At 43.2% G+C, this 26605-nt stretch overlaps 1 protein-coding gene across 1 annotated transcript in view; it reads left to right on the forward strand.

Moving 5' to 3' along the window:
• Positions 1-26605, forward strand: part of PCSK2 (proprotein convertase subtilisin/kexin type 2) — a 215236-nt gene that overhangs the window by 173601 nt on the left and 15030 nt on the right. Inside the window, exons 9-10 of the mRNA XM_038397065.2 lie at positions 23756-23971; positions 25697-25797. Of these exons, the coding sequence (XP_038252993.1) occupies positions 23756-23971; positions 25697-25797 (317 nt within the window). The remainder of the gene's footprint in view (positions 1-23755; positions 23972-25696; positions 25798-26605) is intronic.

Consider the following 26605-nt stretch of genomic DNA (forward strand, 5'->3'; position numbering starts at 1 on the left):
AATGCTTGCTTATATTTGTTCACTGGTCTCAGAACACAGTTTGACCACACTAAAATCTCTCTCTCTCTAAATCAACTTGCATGTATTTGTTCTGTTCTATCATATGGGATCACAGTCAAAATGTAAAAGACCTATCAGATCATTGTCTCAAATGTCCTCCAACACAAGACGTGATTTGTAAAGCTGGCACAACTCTGGCTCTTTCTGTGTGTCACCAGTTTCATTATCACATTTTGAAGTTGTACTATCTTTCAGTCATTTATAGATAACTCTCATTGCACAGGTGATGCACAGTAATTGCATTGTGGCCATTGGGGTTTTCATCTATTAGAAGCTCTCTGATCCCCTGTACATAAGCTCACCTCCTCCATGCCAGAATCCCTCTTTAATTCCCCTTCTATCTTGTGATCTGCCTCTCGGATGTTGTCTCTTTCTTCCCACCATTGGGCCAGATATAAGCAGGAAAGTGAGCATTAGTTATGAGCATGCATCAGTACTGGTTACGGAAAGAACTGACTGGAGAGACAGAACAAGGATGTGAGACTGAACCTACAAAGAGGTGAGTAGGGAGCAAAAGTGAATTGACTTTAAGATTCTTCTTCAGAGGGATCAAATGCTGAGGGGAAATCAGAGCTACTGTTTATACTAACAGAACGGTATGTACATCTCATTAATTATTATTATTATTTTATTATTACTTATTATTAAACTAGAATCAGCTCACCATCTATTTTCAGTTCTGGTCTGTAAACTGTTCTTCATTTCTTTTCCTGACCAAAAAATGCTATTTTCATTTAAATTGAAATGTTCTGAAAAATGGTAAATTTTGACTAAACTTCCTGGGGGGATGGAATTTGAAAGAATGTTGTCAGAAATTTTGTTGCGGAAAAATTTGAAATTTCATTTTTAATTTTATTTATTTTTATTTTTATTGTTTGTGTTATTTTACATTATTTCATGACATGTGAGTAGTAGTACATAACATGTACTGATGACATGTCTGAATAAGGCATAATATAACAGCTGAAATATGCTATTTTATTTAATTTAAAAAATTAGAGACAGTTGCTACTTAGTACTGAATGAAACATCTTATCTGTTTCTAGATCAAAGTGTAGCAGCAGCTGCCCTTAATAGTTTAAAAAATAATAATAATAAATTGTATGTACTACTGCTGCTGATGTATCCTAAAATAATAAAAAGAATATAAACATTCAAATAATAAAATTCAAAACAACATTTTGAAATTCCAAAATTGAATTTTTTTTGTAATCTCAGTTGTTCTGGGCCAAGGTGCTCGAAGTACCACAGACCTAGCAGGAGTACTCTGAGAAAAACGAGGCTTACACACAGCTGTGAGTTATTGGCTTTACTGAAGGTTAGTGACCCACCTGCAATGGGGACTCCAAGCATTGCAGTCACGGAGGCGGGGAACCCAGCAAATAGGAGCTTTGCCTGGGACGGAGTCCAACGGAGGGGCAGACAGTCAGTGTTAATAAGCACTACACAAAAACAGCTCATGAATATAAAATTAGGTACTTCTCAAAGGGGGGCTTTCCACTACTTGGCGAAGGGCCATGCAAAGCAGCTGTGTCCTTCAAGAACTATCTATATCCTGCAATAACAAAGCAGCTGTGTCCTTCAAGAACTATTTCTATCCCACAATAACAAAGCAGCTATCTATGTCCCACAGTAACCTCTCGGCTCGAGAAAGCGGAAGTTCCCTGGCTAGGCCGTAACAAAGTCTTCCGCAGTCCCTTACACTCCTCCCCTCGCTTTCTCGAGCGATGTCAAGGACCATGAGGATACAGTTCGGAGGGGAAACCGCGCACAGCACTGGGAGACTAGGCCACGGCCACAAAGGCAGCAAAAAATACAAGCCAAGAAGACTTGAAGCCAAACCAAGCCAAAAATACAAGCCAAGAAGAATGAATACATAGACACATCTACATTGTATTGGGTGGAACCCAAAGCATACAAATCCATATATGTAATAGTCTTGTCAATTGTCTTCAGTAAGGAATAGTGCTGGATGAGGGTCAGATCTGTGCAGACGCCGATGAAACAGGTCTCCATCGCGGCACCCACGGCATATGTATGCGGTAAGCAAAACGACGTCGCATTAACAGCACTTTGGGCTAACACCAACCAGGTATTCACGGAGGAGGTGGTAGCTCTTGCAGTGGTGATTCTCATAAGGAGTGCCATGACAAATGGGAGAGTGAGACCATGCGGGGATAGTCTTCCCCTTCCGGGCGTATGTATGCCCATCCTTCCCCAGTGGTGAGGACTATGGCGGCCTACGATTCCCGCTGCGGTACCGTCCACCACACGCTAGCCAATACGTGCCACTCGGTCTTTCTTGGGGCACTGGTTTCTAGACCTACAGGAGGTAAAGGGAACAGATTACACAGGGCCTCTCCTCACTCCCATTGCATCGGCCGCTGCATTCCAGTGGGCCTCAGAGATTTTAGCTTTTGTGTGGAGTCTACATGTCGCACAGCCAGAGGGGCTCGTCGGGCATAGCGCAGGAGTTGCTGCCAGAGCACCGCTCCCCACAGGGGCTGGCCTGCGAGTTCCCAACCCTTCGCCTCCCATGCAGTTATCCAGGTCCGGAGGCCCTTGTATAATACTCAGCTGTCCGTATCTATCAACGCCAACGCGTGTTGGACTCCTCCCCTCGGCCAGCGAATCACTAGGGGTACATAGGGGCGTCGGTCCCCTGCCTCCCTCCCGTGTGTGGCCGCTGCGACACATGGAACGGAGGACCTGCCACGCCCTCAATATGGGCGCAGCAGTTTCCACTCGTCTGGCAGAGCAGAGGGCTCTGCTGGCTCAGTTCACTCCACACTCTTCTCCCCTTTTCCTCCGGCACTACGTTTGGTAGGGGGCAGCTGCATCCACTGCTTATATAAATCCGCAAGAGACACCAACCTGCAAGAGATCTAGCCACAAGGTCTTCCGGGGCACCCACAACTCCCCTTTCTCCTGTCCCCCGCCTTGCTGCCCCTTCGCAGCCCATATGGCTCTTGGCCTAGCACCCGCCAAGGCAGCCTCCAGTTGCATAAGGGTGGCTGCCAAGTCTCCCACGCACCCATTCTCTGCCATGACAACTGCAAGGAGGGAAGGTTTTAACTCATCAGGGACCAGGCATAACACTGTGGCTTTAATCGATTTTGTCACCGGTACATCGTCCGGCCCCATATCCCCACCCATGGAGACAGCCCAGGCCATTCCCAATTGAAGGAGGGCTTGCACCCCTTCCGGAACGGTCTTCCAGGGGCGCGCCTGTGCCTCCAACTCCCCCACCGAGGGGTAGGCCGCCTCCACTGCAACCGCCAGCCAGCGGTACAGCGAGGGGCTTTCAATGTCTTGCCCCCCGGCCTGTGGCCACGGCGAGTTTGCCAATTGTGCACGTACCTGAGAGTCTTGCGATAGGACCCCCAACTGTTGAAATTCATAAGAAAGCAACAAAACCGTGTTACCTGCATTGTCCCAGACCCTCACGAGCCACTGCAGGATGCTCTCCCTGGGCTCCTGGCAGAACGTCTTCACAATGTCCTGCAACTCACTCGTTTTAAACGTGTGGACAACTTCTGGTTGTAGGGTGCCTCCTTGCACCCGCAACTCCTGGACCGGGCGTGCCAGAGCCACGGCAGGGGACTCCTCCCCCCCTCGTCCGAGGATGAGGAGTCCCAAATGTTCCCATCCCAAGTCTCGCGGTCCCACGAGGGGGCAGCGGTCACCGCACGCACTTGGGCGATGGTGATCGGCTGCCACCCGTGCCTGAGGCACCTTTTATTTGCTACCCGGGCAACCAACGCTTCACAGCGTCGTGTCAGCTCCTGGGCGCGCTCCGCCTGGGAGGTGATGACTTCTTGAGCCACAGCACGGGCCTCTGCCCGCACCGTGCATTCCTGAGTCTTCCCTTCCAGTGCCCTCTGTAAGCGGAGCACCTCCTCATCCTGGGCCCGGACGGCAGTCAGCAGGAGCCACCCTAGCTCCCCCATTGCCCGCCACTCCGTCCCAGAGTGCTGGTTCGCTCGCAACTGTTGTAACCCCTCAACCAGCTGCAGGGGCGTGATCCCCGCAGCCTGTTGAAATTCCGGCCAGTCCACCAGGGCAGCCCACCTGGCCATGATCCGAACTACCGGCCCCCAGCGCTCCGTCAAGGGCCATCCTGGTATGCGCTGTAGGGACAGCGACAGCTTCCCCACCTCCCCTACCTTCAGCCAAAGTGGCATCGCTTCTCAGAGTACCCTGCTCACTGCGCCAAATGTTCTAGGCCACGGTGCTTGAAGCACCACAGGTCCGGCAGGAGTACTCTGAGAAAAACGAGGCTTACACACAGCTGTGAATTATTGGCTTTAGTGAAGGTTAGTGGACCGCAATGGGGACTCCAAGCGTTGCAGTCACGGAGGCGGGGAACCCAGCACATCGGAGCTTTGCCTGGATGGATTCCAATGGAGGGGCAGACAGTCAGCGTTAATAAGCACTACACAAAAACAGCTCATGAATATAGAATTAGGTACTTCTCAAAGGGGGGCTTTCCGCTACCTGGCGAAGGGCCATGCAAAGCAGCTGTGTCCTTCAAGAACTATCTATATCCTGCAATAACAAAGCAGCTGTGTCCTTCAAGAACTATCTCTATCTCACAATAATGAAGCAGCTATCTATGTCCTACAGTAACCTCTCGGCTCGAGAAAGCGGAAGTTCCCTGGCTAGGCCGTAACAAAGTCTTCCGCAGTCCCTTACATCAATTCCAGGAGAAATTTCAAAAATATTTTTGTTCTGAATCAGAATGAAAACAAATTCCAATATTTATCATGGAATGGGAATTTGGAGCTTGAACCAGCTCTGCTTGTCTTGTCTGTACCTTTGCATTTCTCTCTTTCTTTATTATTAAGAGCTGATCCAAAGCCCATTGAAGTAACTGGAAAGACTCCCAGTGACCCTCTAATGCTGAGGAGAAGAGGTGGTTTGGAACCATTGGACAGAGTAGTGAGTCCCCCTCATGTAACCCCCTGCTCCTGGAAACCCTTCCTGACCCCTCAATCACATGACGACATTTCGTACACCTAGTTCTACTGGGCTGGGAGCCACCAGGGTGTGAAGCTTGTTATCTGGAGAGAGGTCAAAGGAGGAACAAACACAAGATGTATGGTACAAAGGAGGTGAACTGGTGGCAGAAAGAAGGTGGGCAGAGCATGGAAGGAATTTGATCCTGAGAGAGTTTTGGGTAGATTTGTTTTCTGGGAGGAAGTGCTGTGTTAGATAAGGGGCAAAAGTGGAAGAATAGGGAAAGATTACAAGGAAGAGGAAATGGAGAGGAAGAGGGAAGGATGGATGGAATGGGGAGAAAAAGATCCAGATCTAGAGGAAAAGAGGGACGTCAGGAAGTGGTAGAAGGTTCAGAATGTGTTTAGGGTAGAAGAACAGAGGGAATGAAATGTGTTTACCTGTCTCCATCTCCTTAGCACAGCCCAGTTAGTTTGAACAATCTTGCCCTCAATGCTGTATGTAGTGACTCCTCTCCCCTGAGTTGATTGTACACAGTGTATTTATGGTAAACCTCTTTGAACTTCCCCAGTAAATCTTGGGAGATTGTGTGGGAGCTCTGCAATTACTCATTTTCCACCTGAATGATTTCCTTCTCTTGGTTGTGCCAATCCCCCCTCCCCTCCACTACCTTCCTAAGAACAGTACATTCAGTGTACCATTTTTTGTGACATGGTAATTAAAATGAACTGTTGTAGGTAGTAAAGCTTTCTTGAATCCACAGTTTACGGTGATTTGCCCTTAGCAGAAGAATTATAGGCGCTGTCTCACTCTTGTCTGTAAATTCAGCAACATGCTCAAATAACTCAAGCAAACTTGTTAGAGATTTCCTTTGACTCCAATCAGTCTATAGTACAAACATTACAAAACTCTGTGGGCCTGATCCTTGGTGACTGTAAGCTCCGTTGAATCCAGCTTATACCAGCTGAGGATCTGGTCCTATGCTGTTAATGCGTTTTAAAAACCGTGACTGTTTACATGTATTTGCTGTATCTAAAATCTGGCTCATCAGGCTGGCATTTAAGAAAAAAGAATGAAAGGCAGATTCTTTTCTATGTATGAATATTTTAGAAAGTGTATAAAGAGATGAAATGCACAATGATAAAATGAATACTAGTTCACAAATGGTTGACACTGTTGTGGGCATGCATAGTGCTATTACTGTAGCAATCCTTCATTAGCAGTAAGAACTGCACTAGCCTGCTACATTCTTTCACCTTAACAAGCTACCCAAACTTTCACCAAAGGCTTTCCTGATCTTCTACCATCCCCTTGTTTTGGGATGGTAACTTTCATTTGTGGTATGCAGACTATTATTTAAATAACACGCTAATACCTGTGATATAGGAGGGCCAGGGAGCAGTGGGAGAGTGGTCCTTTTGGAATCTGGGAAGTGGGCGGGCGAAGCCCGTCCACCGCTAAAGGATCCCCCCCAGCCTTGAAGGGGGATCCACAGGACCTAGATTCCAATTAATTTCGGGGGACAACTAATGAAATAACAGGGACAGGGGTGTGGTCGAAGGGAACCGGACGGGGACGCCGAGCAGAGAACCCCGGACAGCACCCACTGCTCCTCAAAGGCGTCAAGGGAGTCAGAGGACGCCACCCAGAGGAACTCTGCCCGGATACATGAACAGACCGAGGATCGGATTAGAGCTTGGAAGTGTGTTGTGATACTTGAAAGACCAGAGGACCGAAGTGAGGGAGAACGTGTCCTAGAAGGGCAGGGAGACTCCCTCCCCTAGCATCTAAGGACTGAGGATAACTCCATCCAAGGGGGAAGAAGGTAAGTAACCCACATGGGTTAAGAGGAGTTGGGGCTCAGAGTGAGGAGCAAGCCCAGACCTCTCCCCTGCTTCCCTCCTCTACCACCTTCCCGGGCCACTAGTGGGGCCCTTGGTGCCCCAAGAGTAGGGGCAAGGGATGGCATTTTAGCCCCCCACCAAGAAAGGTGCAGGACCCACCATACCAACATTGCCATCTTATCACATACCTTCAGGGATCCAGTTCAGTATATCAGAGTCCACTGGGAAAATATCAATTGTCTTCATGTCTGATTGTACTCCCACTGAAGTCAATGGGAGCAGAATCAGGCCCTTAGGAGACAAGTACAGGGCTGGAACTTTTCGATTACAACATTCACATGCAGGATGAATCTAAAAGTGACAGAAAAGGCACTAATAATCCTGGCAAGGGAATGTGAGCTAGTCTCAATAGAGGTATTTTATGTTTTCAAGAGAAACAGATTCTAACTTGTAGTCTCTGTGCAGTTTTGTGGTATTTAAAGAGCTTTTAATTAACTTGCTATCATATCACAATATGCCTTAGTTTGTTTTGTAGAATTATACTGGCATCACACCTGCTTTATGGCTGTTGAGCATTCAAGAACAGATTTTTTCCCCCTCTGGTTCATTATCTCAACACAGCCCAAGCATCTGAGCTTTGGGCATATCAGATTCTTTTATTTGTTTCCCTCTGAAGCAGGAGTACAGCTCCCTTTTAAAAAAATAATTGCTATGGAGGGACATGGTGCACTGCCACTTTCAAATTATGTGCTTTCCCATGTTATTGCAAATTTCAAAATCACTGAAAAAGGAATCTCAGTACATGTCGAGCTGATGTTAATAGAATTTACACGGAGGAAGGAATAAACTGAGACACTATATAAAAAACAATTCTGTTGCCTAACACTATTGAATTATATTGTTGTTGCACTCAAAATATACTCACTGCTGCATGCTACAATTACTGTCCTGAAGAGCTTATGGTTTGGAATCAATATTTATGTTTCTATTAAGTGGTACATTGAAAATAGTAACAGGACACATCTACCTTATCAGCCTACTGAATTTGTAAGTAAACTAAGCTCCCCAGTCTTCCTGGAATACTTAGCTACAAATGCTTCTAGTGTCAAGTTCAACAACTACTGTACTATCAAAATGTTCAGATCCAAGGTGCGCTGATCATAGCATATGGGGGAATCTGGTCTCTGTTTTTCTCAACATCCAGTGCATACAAAATGCAGCTGCTAACACCATCTTCCTTGCTTGCCGTTCTGATCACGTTGCTTCTCTTTTTGAAGGCCCAGTTCAGCAATGCATTTATGCACTTTGCTGGGTCATAAGTCCAGCTGAATTCAGGTCATAGGCAGCCGTGACCCTAGTGTGCTGTGCCAGCTCTTCTCCTACTGAACAGTAGAATTTGGTTGTTACCTTTTGCTCTCCCCAGTCTATATCCACCTGCTATCTCTGGTCTTATACTGAGATTGTTAGTTCTTTAGGAGAGGGACCATCTTTTTGTTATAGTTGTTACATCTGCACTGCACCTAGTACAATAGTACTGGACTGGGGTGTCTATGCATGACCACAGTCTGAATAAAAGTAAAATGCTTACGTGTTTTGCTGAATCGGGGCCTGACTCCCTCCACTGGCCACCTCTCCTCCATTTCATCAAATTCAAGCTTCTTGTTCTGCTTAACCTGCCAAGCCTTGCTTAACTCTGCCTCTAACTACTTATCTGTTCTTATTTCATTTCACATCATCCTCGCCCCCTCTTCTTTGCCAGCTTGTTCCTCCCATTTGCTTCTCACACAAGTATCTCTGTGGGTATGTCTACACAGCAATGTAAGCCAGGGATCAAGCCTATCCCCTCTTACGTCCACACATCAATTGCGTTAACCTAGGGCTCGGACCTAGGTTCCAAGGACCCTGCAGGGCTGGAGGGTCCGAGCCCATGTTAAGCTGGGACCTAGGGTCAGAGCTCTATTGCTTTCCTGCATGCACACAGCCCTGGCTTCACTCAGGTCCCAGAAGTCTTCTGGATGTATCCCAGAGTTCCCGGGGGCAACTTTCTTGGTTCTCTCTATGCCAACAATCTGTGGTGCAGTCTGTTGCAAATGGACGCCACGCCTCCCTTTGCAAATGGACATAGGTGCTGGAACTAGGAGTGCTGGGGGTGCTGTCGCACCCCCTGGCATGAAGTAGTTTCCATCACATACAGGGTTTACAGTTTAGCTAAATGGCTCTCAGCGCTCTCACTATACAAATTGTTCCAGCGCCCCTGCAAATGGCAGCAGCTCAGATCAGTTAACCCATTGTCTGCTGAACACTGGTCTGTGAGCACACTATCTGAGAGTCTGCAGGGTTCTCAATGGAGAATGATCAGAAGTAGCTTTTTGCAAAGAGATCTGCTTCCTGGTCACAAGAGCATGGCCAGTTTTTGGTGAATCTGTGGAGCGAGGCCAGTAAAACAGTGGACTTCAGCAAAATCACAAGGAGTGACCACGCATACCAGCAGATAGCTAAAAAGCTGGCAGCTCTGCAGATTTTCCAGACTGATGATCAGTGTGGGGAACAAATTACGACACTGAAAAACAAATACAGGAAGACCCAGGATAAAAATTGCACCAAGGGCAACTCGCCAGCAACATGCCCATTTTAGGATGACTTTGACCAGGTCCTGGGCACTGTGCCCAGCACAGAGCCTATTATGCTTCATAATGACCTGGTGAGCTGGGATGGAATGCTGCTGGCCCGAATCCAGCATGGGGACTGACTGCAGCCAGCAGCAAGCTCCCAGCCAGGATCATAAAGTGAGTCTTGTAATGATACAAGTCCCAGGGCAGGCTGTGGATCAGGCTCAACAGCACGTCCCTGTGGCTTCCCGCAGCTCCCATTGACCAGGAACGGCGAACCGCAGCCACTGGGAGCTGCAGGTGGCCGTGCCTGCGGATGGTCAATGTAAACAAACTGTCTTGCAGCCCACCAGTGGATTACCCTGATGGGCCATGTGTGGCCTGCGAGCCGCAGGTGGCCCTCCACTGTTCTAAGCTCTTGTGCTGGGGAGTCTGTGATACTGAACGGGCATGCAAGGAGAATGGTTTTTGTGAATGCAAAGTTTATTGTTTCACCCTCAGCACTTTCTCTCTGCTGTGGTACGTACATTCCATTTTCACCTTTTTAAATCCAACTGGTGCGGATTGATGTTTGGGAAGGGTGCTGAGTAAGGTGAAAAGCAGAACTCTATTTCTTTCGAAAAACTACTTCATTAAGTGCATTAACACCCTCAGTTTCTTTCTGTCCTATTACAGTGCGAAAGGTTAAACCCCTCCACAGCAAGACAGTATTCCTGTGTATTGCAAATGCTTTCCTGGCAAGAAAACACTTGGGTGGCTAGGGCGTGGGGTGGGACATTCTATATTAACCAGCTATTTGTTGTGCACTGACATGACATTTAAAACACGTTTTGCTGAGTTAAGTGTGCAAAGCGGGGCTTCAGTTACCTTTTCCTATTCCAGTGCTTGTATTCCCAGGTTACTCTGGTAGTGTCCTCATTGTGTCAGAGTCATATCTGCCAGAGAACTGCACTTGCTCCCGGCTGCTTCACTGTGAAGTATGACAGTCCTCAAGTACTAGACAAATGCAGAGACAATAATTATCCTGGGGGTGTATTAAAGCTATTCTCCAACAAGGCAAATAGAATGTCAGTAAATTCCACAGCACTGAAAGCGATCACCGCTGAGCTCAAAGAAGCATGTGGAATCTCAGCCCAAAGGGTAAGTAAACACTGCGGCACTGGGCCTTTACAGAAAGGGGAGGCATATAGCTGTATTTTCCAATCTGCTTCACTTTGTGCTGCTTATACAGCTTTGCTTGACCGTAGTGGAGAACTGAGTCCTATGGCACTCGCATGACATTAGAAGGAACATGAACCATTAGAACTCATGGTTGCTGCTGCTGGGTGTCCTATCAGCAAATTTCAAGTTCGTATGCTCTATGAAGCTGCTTTTTAAAAATCCCAGCTCCCTATGTGCATAGGGCATTATTCAAAGCCCACAGCAGAATGATTCAGGGGCTAGGGTGCTAGCCTGGGAACTGGGAGACTTAGCATCAATTCCCTGCACTGCCACAGGTTCTCTTTGTGATGCTGGGTAAGTTCCTTAGCCCCTGAGGGTATGTCTACACTGCAAAGTAAGCCCAGGGTTACTAGAACTCAAGGTAGTTTTTAACCTAGGACTCGAGTATCTACACTCCTTTGTAACCTCCAGTTAAGAATTGTTGAACCCTGGGTCCCAACCTGGGGCAACAGCATCTACTCTGCATTATGTGGGCCTGAATGCAACTGCCCATATCCCAGACATCCTAACGCCCTCCCAAAATGTGGCCTCTCTAGCCCTTTGTTCATGGTGCAGTATGGGAAAACTTGACTGTCCACCAAAATTGACTATCTAGAGGAGAAAGAAAGTCGGCCTGTGGGATAGTGGGATACTTTTCGTGGACTCCCAGAGCACGAGTCCAGTGGGGCTGTGTCTACACTGCACAGCAATAGAGCTTGAACCCCGAGTCCTGGCTTGACTCGGGCTTGGATCCTCCACTCCATGGAATCCTGGGACCCTGGGTCTGACTCCTGGGTTAGCATGATTTATGTGTAGATGGAAGGGAGGTTAGGCTTGAGCCTGAGTTCCAACCCTGGCTTACTTTGCAGTGTAGACATACCCTCTGTGTCTCAAGTCCCAATTTGTAAGTGAGGATAACTATACTTCCTACCTCACAGAGGTACTTTGATGATAAATACATCATAGTCTGTGAGGCACATGGATACTGCAGTGACAGGAGCCAGATAAGTACTTTAGATAAATTGAAGTCATTGGGACCATTCTTGTGGCATTAGTGGTCTTTGGATCAGGCCAGAGAAATTTGGTTTGAAATCCGAATGATAGGCATTAGCATACTGTCCCCTCTGCATGTCTGATGTGTGATTGTCCACCCAGTGCTCTGAGGTGCACAGCTCCAGATAATAAGTGCTATTGGATCAATGTGTGAGCAAAGTATTAGGGAAATTCATTGTAAAAAGGTAAAGTACGGCAACAATAAGGCTGAGAGTATAAATGCACCCAAGTTAGGACATTTGAAGTTCCTGTTCCCGTGGGTGTAATACAGACCATCATGTGTAATCATATTTGTGCTCAAAGGAGCAAATTATAACCCTGATCCTCAACTGTTTTCAAGCGCTGCTCTGGGAAGATCATCTCAGTGTAGGCTGGATCATCTGATGTCATCTTTTGCAGCATAGAGACCATGACTGTGGAAAGGGGATATGGTCAGGACTTCTCTGTGCTTCAGTGGTCTCCAATTGCCCTATTGGCCCCAGGGGCAATTTGGAGGCTGGCATCAATTAGAGCAGCCTGACAGCCGAGATCCGTCTTGCTCTGGGGCAGCAGTGAAGCACACAGCCAGCAGTCTGATCAGTGGAGCACAATGGAAGTTTAAAACCACTTATGCACGCACCTCTCAACTGTACTCTGCTCTCCTTGACCGCTTCTGAGGACTGGGCCCCATATTTGTGCTGAGAGCCATAGCTTTGCATTGCCTGACTTTTGGGCCATCCAATTCTGAGTTGTAATGTTGCATTAATATAGGGATTTTGGGTTTGTTTTGGCTTGGTGTGTGGTTTGGTTTTTTTTGCTGTTTTTTTTGTTTTTTTTCCCCTCTCTGACGGCCAGATTTTCAAAGGTATTTAGGCATCTAAATGATTTCAATGGATGTTAAGGGCCTAACTTGCTTAGATGTTTTGAAAATCTCTCTAGGTGCCTTACTGAATTCTAAATGCTTAAATACATTTCGATATCGGGCCTGAAGATTGATCTTTCTTTCTGTAACGTACAATCTGAAAACTATATTGACTCTAAATACAAATCTAATTTATGACCATTTTCAGAATGGTACAATTCTGATCAAAAAGCAAACTCGTATGCCTTTTATATATTCAAAGATGAATAAACATGTGGGATTCTTTTTTGCAGGGCATTATTCTCAGACACTAGTGTAGTAACTCATAAATAAATGATGAAACCTGAAATGCTGGCAGTGAGTCAGGGACATGTCAAGAATTTAAATGCGCTATTAAACTGAAAATGATCCTTGCAATGTGCTGGAAGGAAACTTAAGATAATAAAACCCTTGTGCACAGCAAGTCTGATATCTTTGTTTCTGATGCAATGCATGAAAATAAATAATTGGGAGCAATATGGAGTGTAACTTTTTTTTTCATTAGGAATATGCAATTAAATAAATTCACAAGCACAAGTAATATTCATCCTGTTTCCACTGCAACTTGGAAATAAATTCAAGGAGAAAAGACATGCTGCTATATCCTCCTTAAAATCCTTCCTCCAGACCTCCTGCTGTGATCTCTGCAGTAAAATGTCACCTGATAATGATTAGATTGGGATAAGGCAGAGATCTCTCAGACTTCTCTTTTTTTTTTTTTGTTACTTTTATCTGATGGTTAGAAAAGCAGGGATTCAAAACTGCTGTGTTAACATGTGAACATACACGCTTGTTTGTTTGATACTCATTCTTGCATCCTGATGTAATCAAGGGACAGATTCCTATAACTTTACTCACATCAAGTACCACTTTACTCCACAAATAAGGTAATATTCCACATAAGAAAGGGTGGCAGAATCTGTCTCAGATTGTAGGCACTTTGGGGCAGGACAGCCTTTTATTATTTGTTTTGCCTACCACAATGAGACCATGATCCTGAGTGGATTTCTTAGTTGCTATTGTATTGCAAATATCAAAGAATAATAACAATAATGCTAGTGTAAATGGACTTGGGCTGTTGTACAGAATGAATCTGTGACCTCCCTGTTCTTTATTGCACTCTGGTAGGCTGCTCTTCATGGGAGTTAGGGGTACTTACTAGAAATCAGTGGGTTTGTAGGACAAGTTCACTGACTGTCATTACTATCAGCAGAAAGCTAAATAATATAATAAATACTAAATATACTAATTTGTGAGTTAGCAGAATATATAGAATAAAATTTGATTAAATTTCATACATTTAAACCTCAGGAATTTCTGACAATTAGTACAAGCATGCATTTTACACAAACAGGTGAGAACATAGAGCATGATGTAAATTATGCTATCTAGAAAACACCTTTTTGAAAAACAGGTACAGCATGATTGGAGGGGAAGCAAGATTTCAGGGTCTAAGTCATCTTTAACCATTAGAAACCAGGATGAACTCCGTGGTGTTTGGGAGGTGGGTGGACAGATTATCACACAGCTGCCTACTGTGGGGTTCTTTCACTTTCCTCTGAAGCATCTTGTGCTGGCGACCTGTCTGCAATGGGACACTGGACTAGTTGGACCATAGGTCTGATCCAGTATGGCAATTCCTATGTGCCTAAATAAAAAAACACAATACAGTAAGGGCAAAATTCTGTCCTGTTGTGCACATGTGCTTTGGGTTAGAGGGAAAGATGCACAGGGAGCTTTGTATCCCCAAACACCACTGCCAGGAGCAAGGCAGGTTATACTCCTTAGCACTCGCTTGAGCACTAAAAAAGGGGCCAGTTTAATACACTTTCTCTTCCAGTGCTCCAAGTGGCATTGCCATCTGGCTTGCAGTGCAGGGCCTCTAGCCTTCCTGCCCACATCTGTGGTCAGCAGCAGAAGCTGGGGCTTAATGAGAAAGGACACGTGCTGCTTTGCTTTGGATGTGCAGTAAGGTGCATAGCTGAGCATGTTGCCTACTGAGCTTTCTTAACCTGCACCGGCAAAAGGGGTCCTCAGCTCTACTGCCACTGTGCTCAGACTCTCCCACACATGGGCCTGTAGGTATGAGCACACCCCTCTCTTTGGTGAGTTAGGGCAGGATTTCATCCCAAACTGAGGGATAAATACTAACACAAATATGGAGCACAGAAAAAGAAAAGGGACCGATCTTTAATTCTATCCCCAATAGATTCAAGATGGATCAGCTGACCATTAGGAGCTCATATGGAAGGAGGAATGGTCAGCACAAGCCACCATACCTAGACACAGTATTGAGTGGCACCCTGCAGATATCATGGCTGGATAGATGGGTATATAAAGGTCATGGTTGACTAGATGTCTTGCAAGAGGAGATGCTCCCTTTTTGGCCAGTTCTTGCCTAAGTTTGGGGCTGCACTGGTTGGAGGTGGGCCAGATGGGCATAGCGCTTGGCGTAGCAGAGTTAAACCAGGTGAAGTCATCTGAACTAGGGCTGATTCTAGGCCAAAATATAGGCCATAGTTGCAATCGGGAAGTTTTATGATATGTCCCCATTTTATGAGTGCAACCAATAGGCTGCTTTTTTTTCATGCTGCTTCAGCTGTTTACTTTTTCAATCTCTTAAATTCAATCAGAATAGCTGGTCTCTGCCTATTGCATTTTATCATGTAGGCTTTTTATATTACTGTGTGCTAAAGGATAGTTCATGGCTTGAAATAATTTTATTTAGCTTTGGCCTGCTTATACTATACTTAGACTATACAATATGTTATCTATTCTTCCATGCTGGTGAATATTATATTGCCCCCATTATATGGTTTTTACCTAAGAAAATGCTGTGATGATAGAAATTGCCAGGGGAGAAATAATAATTTATAAACTGATCATGTCATTGTAATTGGGTTCTCCAATGAAAGAAGCTGTGAGAATATTAAAAATGCAAGAAATTATTTCTCATTTTCCCCCATCCAGTGCTATGGAAATTGCACTTCTTTTGTTGGAAGGTGAAGGTTGAGAGCAATACATTATCAAATTTAGCTATTCCTACTACCACCTACTCAACTCAGTAGTTTAGTGGGCATCAAAAAATGAGTTTGAGATATGGCAATCTTGTGTATTAGGTCTTTTTTTCAAAGGAAGTCTTGCTAATTCTCTTTTAAATTTAGGACCATTGTACTACTACAGTTTTTACAGTGTCCAAGCTACGGGTTGTAATCGTGGGTTTTGTTCTGCTTGTGTGAGATAAGATAAAACTTTATTGTAACCTTACAGAACTGGGCTGCATCTCTGAGGCCAAGTTCCATGCTCTGTTATACAGTTGTAAATCTGATGTTACTCAACTGATTTAATTACCACTGGTAAAGTAGACATCTGTGTTTGGGCAGCTGAACTCTTTTCTTCTCTACAAAGACAAGATGCAGCTACTGCTAGAACAGAGAGAATGTTACCATGTTGTAACACAGTCTCCCAGCATAGTAACTTTTCTAATGTAGATAGGCCCTTGATTTACATGTTTCACCTTTTGGATTTAAATTATTGGTTTAAAGGCACAGGACCAACTCAATTTTGATTCTATTCAGTTTGTATTGAAAAATATTTTCATTAATTTCGTGCACTTTTTTTTTTAAGTGAAAACATCGGAGTGGAGCTATTTCTCTTCAGTGACTGAAACAGAAAACAAGCACTCAACTAATGCACGAGAATGCAGAAATGTAACTGACAGGCTTATATTCATAGCATGATCTGACTGGGAAAAAATTTAATACTTTTAGTGGTGAAAATCAAATGAGATGTTTAAAATCCTTTCTCTATTAATAGTCCAAGGTGTTTCAAAAAACACTGATGAGGGATTACTTTTGAAATGTGATTAATACTAGAACTGTGCAAACTACCTGCAAAAATATAAGGTCAGACTCAAATATCCTAACTCACATTAAACACCACCAGAGTCCACAAAGGGTCCCACTGAAGTAAGTGGGATTATGTGAAGAATACACATCAGTGTGGTTTAATGTAGCTATGCCAATTTACAACAGCTGAGCAGAGCACTGGCATATGGAGATGATCAAACAGTATATGAACTCTTCTGAACCTTGGAGGCTTGATTCAAGCTTTGGACTAAAGTTCAGTTCCATTCATATTTTATCTAAACCAACTCATCCATTTTTATATTACAAATGACCTACCTGATTGAAGATAACTCCTGAAAAATCTCTTTATGTGTTTGTTTACATATGAACTAAATAGAGCTTTGTTTTCCTCTATATTTAATGCCTTTTTAGATATGGAAAATGGCTTGACCATTAAATTCATTATTTATTAGTTTAGTTAAAGACAATATCAATTATTAAATAGTAACCATTATATTAACACTTCCAATAAGAGCTTTTAGTGTGCCAGGAAGTCTGAGCCACCTGTTGTGATTCAATAAGATATGGCTGTGCCTTCGAACTCCATAGGCAAGACACCCTTTCGGGTCAAAGAGCATTGCATATATGAAATACTTGCAGGAATGTGCCTGGAGGAAGGATAAATCCTGTTGTTAATGGAATTAATGTATAAATAATTCAAGAGACCAATCAAAGTAAAGGCTATAGGTGAGTCCTTTTAAAGGATGCAGTAATGGATTCCTTGAATATAACACTAAGTACATAACTCAAGGCTATATTGGGAAACCATACTCACATATGCCTTACATTAGGCTGTGTAATTCCTGATATAAAATGTTGTCTATATTCTGGATTCTAATCCAGTCTAGAAACTGATCACTCAAGAGACAAAAGCTCTTGTTAAGGGAGACATGATCCAAATCTGAAGCTCAAGTGAAAAGGTTTTGGTACAGGGATAAATATGGGGATGGGGATTAGGGCTAACCTACAATCTGGCAATCCAGGCCATTCAACTAGCCAGCACCCAAACAGGTCCTGATATATAAAGACATATTGCTATTGCAGATGGATGCAGGATTCTAGATTACACTTCACATGTGGGATAGGAGGAGTCAGACCTTGGTCTGAGGAGTGACAGGAAGATGTTTGATGTGTGACTTACATAGACCAATCTGTTAAAAAGCATTCAGGCCCAGCAACATGTTCCAGCCACGTTGTCTCATGAGTAACAACACCCCTGTTGAATTTAATTAGCAGTTCTCGTTTAAAGATGGGGTTAGTATTTATTCTAAATGTTTATAGGATTCAATATAAAAGCATTAACCTTAACTACAACACTAGAAGAGAAAGAAATATACTTTCTCTTATGGGAAAGCAGTGTGGAATTTAACAGGAATGAAACCAATATAGTCCTATGGAAGTGTCATAAGGGCCTATAGAAAGGACCCCAAAAGCTACAGAGTTAGAGAATATCATCCATTCATCCTTTTTTTTTTAACCATCCTACCTAACTCTATGGCAGGGACAAAAATTGCTATTAAATTATACAGGAGATTCCAAAACATTTCCTCTCTCTCAAAGGGAAGAAAGAGAGAATGAAAAATATAACAAACATCATGCATTTGGAAATTGTGTTTTTTGTCAAGAAACAGAATTTGTCATTGGGTTTTCTTTTTCCTTTTCATATTATAACTGTTAGTACAGATTTTTTTCTAAGACGCACCTTCACGTTTCCCACCCCCACAATGCTGCCCCTCACACATGGGAGAAATTACCTGTAAACATGTTGTCCTTCAAATCCCTTCTTAAAACTCTGTTTTGCCGTGGATTCTAAAAAATACTTGACAAAGTGAGTCAGTTGGTATGCTGAAACTAGTATTGTCATATTGTTCCCTTGTACATCCCCCATCTGTCTGTATCCACCAGTTGTCTCTTAGGGCAGATCTACACTTAAACCACAGCAGTGGCATAGTTAATCTGCCTCCATGCGTGGTGGTAGCTATATTGATGGGAAAAGTGCTATCTACACTGGGAGCGAGGTTGGTATAACTGTGTTGCTCAGGGGTGTGGATTTTTCACACCCCTGACAGACACAGTTATACCAATGTAAGTTTATAGCGGGATGGCCAAACTGTGGCTCGCAAGCCACATGCGGTTCACAAGCCCCCTCCACCCCTCATTCTCTGCCTACCAGACCGGGGGAGGGAGGGAGGAGCTCAAGTAGTTGGGTAGGAGCTTCTCTCCAGTAGGGAGGAGGGTCTCCGGGGCTTCAGCCCTGCAAGGCACACCTGCCAGAGCTCAGGGCTTCAGGAGGAGTGAGGCTGAAGCCCCAGCTCCCAGCAGGTGTGCTTCGGCTCTCAAACTTCTGAAGATTGTTGTATGTGGCTTGGAGGGCTAGTAAGTTTGGCCACCACTGGTTTATAGTGTAGACCTAGCCTTATACTTGGATTGTAAGCTGTTGGGAGGAAGGGGCATCCTTTTGTTCTGTGTTTCTACAGCACTTAGCACAATGGGCTCCTACTCCATGACTGGGGCCCCTACACATGACAGCAGTACGCATATTTTTAATACTAATAAAGAGACATCTAGAGTTTTATTTAAGGAGATATTTCAGTAATTAGCCTGCAGTGTTACCCAATGGTCTAGCTGGCTAGACAACAGTAATGGGAGTTTTCTAAAAGTCTGAGCTCTACAAAGCAACAGTTAAAATGGAAAACAGTTACCTAGTGGGCGAGTCATGCCTATTTTAACTGTAGTGTACACAGAAGATTACAAATAGGCAACTTGTTGATTTCTTCAGCTAGATATTGTTTTAAAATAGTATAGTAGCTGTCGACAACATTCCATGTTTTGTATGTGCCCCTGTATTGCATTTCAGTATACTGAAGTTGGAATGAACAGTGTCTTTTAGACTTCAGAGTAGCAGCCGTGTTAGTCTGTATTCGCAAAAAGACAAGGAGTACTTGTGGCACCTTAGAGACTAACAAATTTATTTGAGCATAAGCTGTAGCTTTCGTGAGCTACAGTTTATGCTCAAATAAATTTGTTAGTCTCTAAGGTGCCACAAGTACTCCTTTTTCTTTTTAGACTTCAGTTATACCTGTGCCAAATCCACACTGATTCACCCTCAACTCCCAATTTGAGTTTTGGATTAAAAAGAATCACAAATCTGGAAGCTAGACTCCAAATTGTAGTTTCTGGGGAAACAAGCAGGAATCTGGGTGAAACAAACTTACAAAAATGTAACAGCTCCACTGTCTCCTTGTTCTTTTCTCTTCTCCTCATTTGTCTTTCTCCAAGCTCCCTCTGGTATCTTGGTTATGTTCAACATTTACTTACACCTACTCTGTTCATGGCCTGATTCTGTAGTGTTTGCTCATGTTGAGTAATACTTACCATTGGCATTAATGGGATTAGTCTGAGTATATTCATGTGTGATATGTGAGAGTCTGGATTTCAGAAGGAAGCCCTCCGCATTAGACACAACACTAAGTTGAAACCACTGCATTTTTTCTCCTTCAGGCTAATACCATTCAAATAAGAGTTTCATGTGATTACTGAAAACAGTTGAAATTGCCTGAAACCATAAATCCCTTCCTGGCACCTGAAACAGCTCGGGTTTACTCAAAACTTGGCACAATATGACCATTAAGTAACACTGGCCCAAGTTCCAGATTTGTAATTAAGCCCCAAACTGGATAAATTTCTCCCCGTTTCCAGGTTTTATTATGCAAGTTTTGATCCACTTTAGTATCTTCACTAATAAGGGGAGAACTTGAAATGTTCAAATAATCATCCAAAAGTTTCCCTTGGTAAACTGTCTGAACCTCTGAAATCTATCACATTGGGGTGGAAATTTCCAGACCTTCATTTGGGTTATTAAAGCCTTTCCCATGGTGTTTCCAGTCCTGGCTAGAATAGAGAAGTGAGGAAAAACGTAAGAGAATTGGGGAGAATGTAACAAGGGAGTTAAACTTTTTTTGAATTCTAAAAATTGCTTACTTGTTTTTTAGCGGATGATGATTCAGGGCATTTAATATTTTATATGAATGAATTATTTTTAGGAACCAGTCCCAACCGACACTCTATAGCCTTAGACTCTGCTGCTTGCACTTATTACCTTGTGTATTTTATTTGTGATTTATTCTTCTACACTGTATTAACATTTCACAAGATTTTGCTAACATGATATAAGAGTCCCTTGTTAACTATCCCAGTGAAAGATGTATTTAAATGCAGGAAAGTTAACAAGGAGCCAAGGAGATTAGTGACTGCTATCTTCTATTCCTAGTACAAAAACACCACTTAGCCTCTCTCACTCTTTCATCTCCAGAGTTAGCAAATTGGCTAAAGTATAATATCACTATTCTTATCCAATTAAAGGTGCAGTCCTGCAAAATAAGGAGGGAGGTGTTCTTTATACTAATACTGCTAAGACCCAAAGGCCTCATCTCAATGCTATCATTGGGAATAGTTTTGTAGTATTAACAAATATAATCTCACCACAGAGGGGAAGCATTGCCTTCTGGCAAGCAGTTACTTTAGGGTACTGGGTCCCTGTTTCGCCTTTTCCCCAAACCTATAGCTACCTTAGCACCAGCTGGGGGTTTCAAGTCAAATGGGATATTTAAAAATGAAAGAAAAAAGGCATTATTTTTCTTTTTTTGATGCTTTGCTTTTTAAGAATCACTTGTTGGACAGATACAAGCCCATGCCCCTTAGCTTTTGTTCTTGCAACATAAATTTTTAGAACCATATATCCAATCACCTATATCTAAAATGACTGACCTCGAGTTTATATGGGTACCCTTAGGCTGATTTCAGTAAGCTATCTATTGTCATCATCACTTTATTACAAGAGTCCTTCTCCAGAGAACAAATACATCCTAATGGCAGAAATCCCACTGTGATATCAGCACATTATAGTGCTATTTGCTAACTCGTTTAAAAATAATGAAGTTGCATCATCTACTGTTGCATCTGATGCAGTGAGCTGTAGCTCACGAAAGCTTATGCTCAAATAAATTTGTTAGTCTCTAAGGTGCCACAAGTACTCCTTTTCTTTTTTGCGAATACAGACTAACATGGCTGCTACTCTGAAACCAATCATCTACTGTGTTATGATAAAAGATATGAGGCAGTGCTGTGAAATGGGATTTGGTTTAAAGTACAGTCAGAGAACATACCCTATTAAATGACATTGTAGGGTGCTATATTCATATGCATCGTGACTTCCAGATCACATTTGCTCATTAACTAGCCAGAAGGTAGTTTTCCAAATCTTCAGCACTGCAAACATATAACATATTCGAGAGTTAGATATTAAGCTGTATTCTTACTCTCTTTTATATGATCAGAAATTAAACAGGAGCGGGGGGATTACGATTTAAACTCAAAGGGTAAAATCTTCAGTGAAGATAATGGAAATTTTGCCATTGACTTCAGTGTAGCCAGGATTTCATCCAAGGTTTCAAGACTTACAATCAAAACATTTCTCTATCCACCCCTCACTCCTCTTTTCTCTGGGGTAAGGTGCTGAAATAACCCTTCCCTCTTCCTGGTTGCATGGAGTTGTTGGGAAGATACTACTCTTTCCCTTTAGCTACTGAGAGGGTTCTATTCATCATGTCTCCTTTTGGCTTAGATCTCTCCATCCAACTCCAGCTTCATAAGGGGAGTTCTTTTGTTGCTAATTCAGTTGCTCTCATAGAGGTATTGGTTCTACAGCACTAACAGCACTACAGCACTATTCAAGCTAGTTTGGTCAGTAAAACAAATAGATATGAGTAAAAAAATGCCCAGGGAGCCAATCTATTGAGCAAAGAAAGTGGTGACAGTTTTATATGGTTTTCTAGCCACTCAGACCTTAAGTGTACCTTATAAACCTGGTCAGTTAGATGAATAGTAGATCCATTTTAATGAAACATTTTTCCAGATCATAAATGATCTGGAAAAAGTGGTAAACAGTGGGATGGCAAAATTTGCAGATGATACAAACTACTCAAGATAGTTAAGTCCCAAGCAGACTGCGAAGAGCTACAAAAGGATCTCACAAAACTGGATGACTGGGCAACAAAATGACAAATGAAATTCAATGTTGATAAATGCAAAGTAATGCCCATCGGAAAACATAATCCCAACTCTACGTCTAAATTAATGATGAGGTCTAAATTAGTTGTTACCACTCAAGAAAGAGATCTTGGAGTCCTTGTGGATAGTTCTCTGAAAGCATCCACTCAAGGTTCAGCGGCAGTCAAAAAAAAGTGAACAGAATGTTGGAATCATTAAGAAAGGGATAGATAAGACAGAAAATATCATATTGCCTCTATATAAATCCATGGTATGCCCACATCTTGAATACTGTGTGTAGATGTGGTCACCCCATCTCAAAAAAGATATATTGGAATTGGAAAAGGGAAACAAAAATGATTAGGGTATGGAACGACTGCCATATGAGGAAAGATTAATGAGATTGGGACTTTTCAGCTTGGAAAAGAGACAACTAAGAGGTCTATAACATCATGATCTGGTGTGGAGAAAGTAACTAAGGAAGTGTTATTTACTCCTCATAACACAAGAACTAGGGGTCACCTAATGAAATTAATAGGCAGCAGGTTTAAAACAAAAGGAAGTATTTCTTCACACAATGCACAGTCAACCTGTGGAACTCCTTGCAGAGGATGTTGTGAAGGCCAAGACTATAACAGAGTTCAAAAAAGAACTGGATAAATTCATGGAGGATAGCTCCATCAGCGACTATTAGCCAGGATGGGCAGGAATGGCGTCCTTAGCCTCTGTTTGCCAGAAGCTGGGAATGGGCAACAGGGGATGGATCACTTGATGATTACCTGTTCTGTTCCTTCCCTCTGGTGCACCTGGCATTGGCCACTGTCAGAAGACAGGATACTGGGGACTAGATGGACCTTTGGTCCACCCAGTATTGTTATTCTTATGTCCCCACAGTGCTTAGTGCCTGATATCAACTCCATGAATTCTAATGAATCCATAAAATGTCTTAGCACAGAAGCCTTTGGGGTGCCAAGCAAACAAAATGATAAATGAGAACACTTTGCACATAAAAGATGACAGAACAGGCTGTGATTAATGGTTAACTGGCTTTTTAAAGTCTGCAGCAGTCCATGAACTTTCAGCTTGCTACTGATGTACATTTATCTAGGGCCTGTTTTCTCCTTGACAGATGGATGCTTTGCTTCATGTTTGAATGCATAATTTAACCTGACAGATTCAATTTCTTTTCCACAGGGCCGTGGCGGCAAGGGAAGCATCTACGTCTGGGCCTCTGGAGATGGAGGCAGCTATGATGATTGTAACTGTGACGGCTATGCATCAAGCATGTGGACTATCTCCATCAATTCTGCTATTAATGACGGCCGCACAGCTCTGTACGATGAAAGCTGCTCTTCGACCTTGGCCTCCACATTCAGCAATGGGAGGAAGAGAAATCCTGAAGCTGGTGTGGTGAGTGCAGATATTATTGTGCTGTAGTCCTGCTCCCTACACTCACACATGTCTGTATGCATCATTTTCTGCTTAGGAGCAGCAGATGTTCCTTTGTTAAAACTAATATTTTCTCATTCACAATACCCGACAATGCTCAAACTGTCATCTGATGAGAAGGGAGGTTGATATTGAAAACAGCAATGAGCTTCTATGCTTTATGGCTGCATGTAGGTGGTGTTCCCTAGTTATCAGAATACAACTTGGAAAGTGAAGCTGGGGCTTATTTATTCATATGTCCTCAGAATTTTTAATTCCCAGGCAGACTTTCTTTGTGTAATTGCATGATAATGAAGAGTTGAAAGACCCAGCGTAACACATTACCTCCAATTGGAGCATATTTTAGGCTAATACAGTCATTGCCAATTTGTCTGTAACCCTATGTATGTTTGGCAGAATAAAGATGATAACAAAACAAGGTCAGGGCAAAGTAGTAGTGAAATATGGAATATTGTCAAGCTTCTTGGGTGGTTTCTGCATATTCTCGCTCCTTGCCAGACTGCTTATTGTTTTTCTTGAGAGGTTGGGCTAGGAGTGTGGTTACAGAAATGGTTTTTTATTTAATAGCTTAAGAAGCCTCTAGAGCAAAGGATTAAAACTCCTTTTTAATGTGTGTAAAACTCTAAATAAACAACCTTGACACTTGCATCACAAATTCCCATTGTTTAATTCAACAGTGATCTATTAATTATTATTATTATTATTTATTTTATTATTACTAGCATTATAGTAACACCTAGAAGCCCCAGGCATGGGTACTGTACAAAACAGAAGATGGCACCTGCTCCAAAGATGAAACATTAGGTGTCAGATTATACCCGATAGGTGCAGGCCTGTGTTCAGGGCAGAGTGGAGCTTCACACCCTAGGGGTACAATCCCTCACAGTTCCAGGTGTACACTGGGAATGTGTCCACTATGCCACCTCTTGGAAGGGTACAGCATGCTCCTCCCAGTATGTAGTGTGTGGTGGGGATTCTTTTACTTTAATAGTCTTCAGATCATTCAGGGTGGGTTCTGATACTTAAAAAGGGCCAGGCAGGTGTCTTAATAAAAAGGACAATGTTTGTCAACAGATACTACACATTTTCCAGTTATTTCATGTTCTCAGTATAGGGACAAAGTGGACTGTCCTAGATCCGTTGTATGAGTTTGAAAACACTGACTTATTTCATTGGGTCAGTTGTATGCATGAAGTGATCTACATAATGTAGGTGACTATCACTGTGCAATTTGCTTGCAATTTGTCACATTTCCCACTAGTGGCTAGTCCTCATATATGATAGCACCCTACTACTACTGCCTGCTATTGGAGCTATTCCTGTAACTCAAGCAGTAGAAACTATTATGGTGCCAAAAGTCTTGGGTTCAAATCCTATTGATGACCAAAGGGGATGGAGGGGCTTTGTGACATTTATTGAAGTATAATATCTCTCTGAATTTTAGATGTTAATGAATATTTACTTCTTGGTCATTGTCCAATCACGTGTTCCCACCTTCACTGTGTATCTATCCATTCTATTTTAAAGGTTATCTATTAGTTTGAAAAGGCAGTAATTTATTCTGTTCCTAGTGACAAGTATATCATTACTCTAATCAACAAGTATTGCCTTCCATGCTGCTCCATGTCTGTAGCACAAGGGAGAATGAAATAGCTATTCTTACACATTTTTTCGATATTTTTGCAGGCTACTACGGATTTATATGGCAACTGTACCTTACGTCATTCTGGAACATCTGCAGCTGCACCTGAGGCAGCTGGCGTATTCGCATTGGCACTGGAGGCAAAGTAGGTTTAGGAGAAGAGGGATTTTTTTTTTAATTACTTTTCTGTAATGCTAAAGTTAAGGGTTATTAAAGCTAGAACAGCCAGATCCAAACCCAATGAAATAAATAGACTCCTGTTGACTTCAAGGGCTTTGAATCAAGCCCTGGGTGCAGGAACTTAGATGAGTTTATGTAAATAATGCAATACCCTAATTTGCATAGTGTATATAATGTGCACTGCCTTATTTGCATATATTGATTCCTTTTTTACAGATATTTCCTCCCCTTCCCACCTGCTTTGTCTTTGGCTGCCTGCTGATGTGCCTTTCATAGTCTCTCTCTGGCCCCACCGTCTATCTCTCCAATGCCCCCTCCCCAAGCTGACTCACCTGTTTCCCTCCTCCAGTTTCCTCTCTCCCCACTCCTGGCTGTGTTCCCATGGGCTCCCCCCACCTCTTGAGTTTTCCTCTGCTCTACCACCAGTTTCTCCCTGACAATATAAACCCTGGATAGCACACAGTTCCCCACCCACCCCTGGACATAGAGGTCTGGCTACACAGCACTACTTTCTCCATCATACTGCCCTGTGCGCTTGCCATATTTCTATAGCTGTGAGCAGGCTGGGGTCTATGCTCTGGACAGGATCTCTTTTCTTTGAGTTCTAGAGGACTAATAGGTGTCTCTACGATTAAAATCCTAGAACAGTCTGTGGGACTCTGATCATAGAGAGTATGTCTACAGTGCAATTGGGAGCAAGCCTCCCAGTCTCATAGGCTTTACAGTCAGAAGGGACCATCGTGATCATCTAATCTGACCTGCACATTGCAGGC

Source organism: Dermochelys coriacea, chromosome 3 (assembly GCF_009764565.3).
Source record: "Dermochelys coriacea isolate rDerCor1 chromosome 3, rDerCor1.pri.v4, whole genome shotgun sequence".
Taxonomy (NCBI): Eukaryota; Metazoa; Chordata; order Testudines; family Dermochelyidae; genus Dermochelys; species Dermochelys coriacea.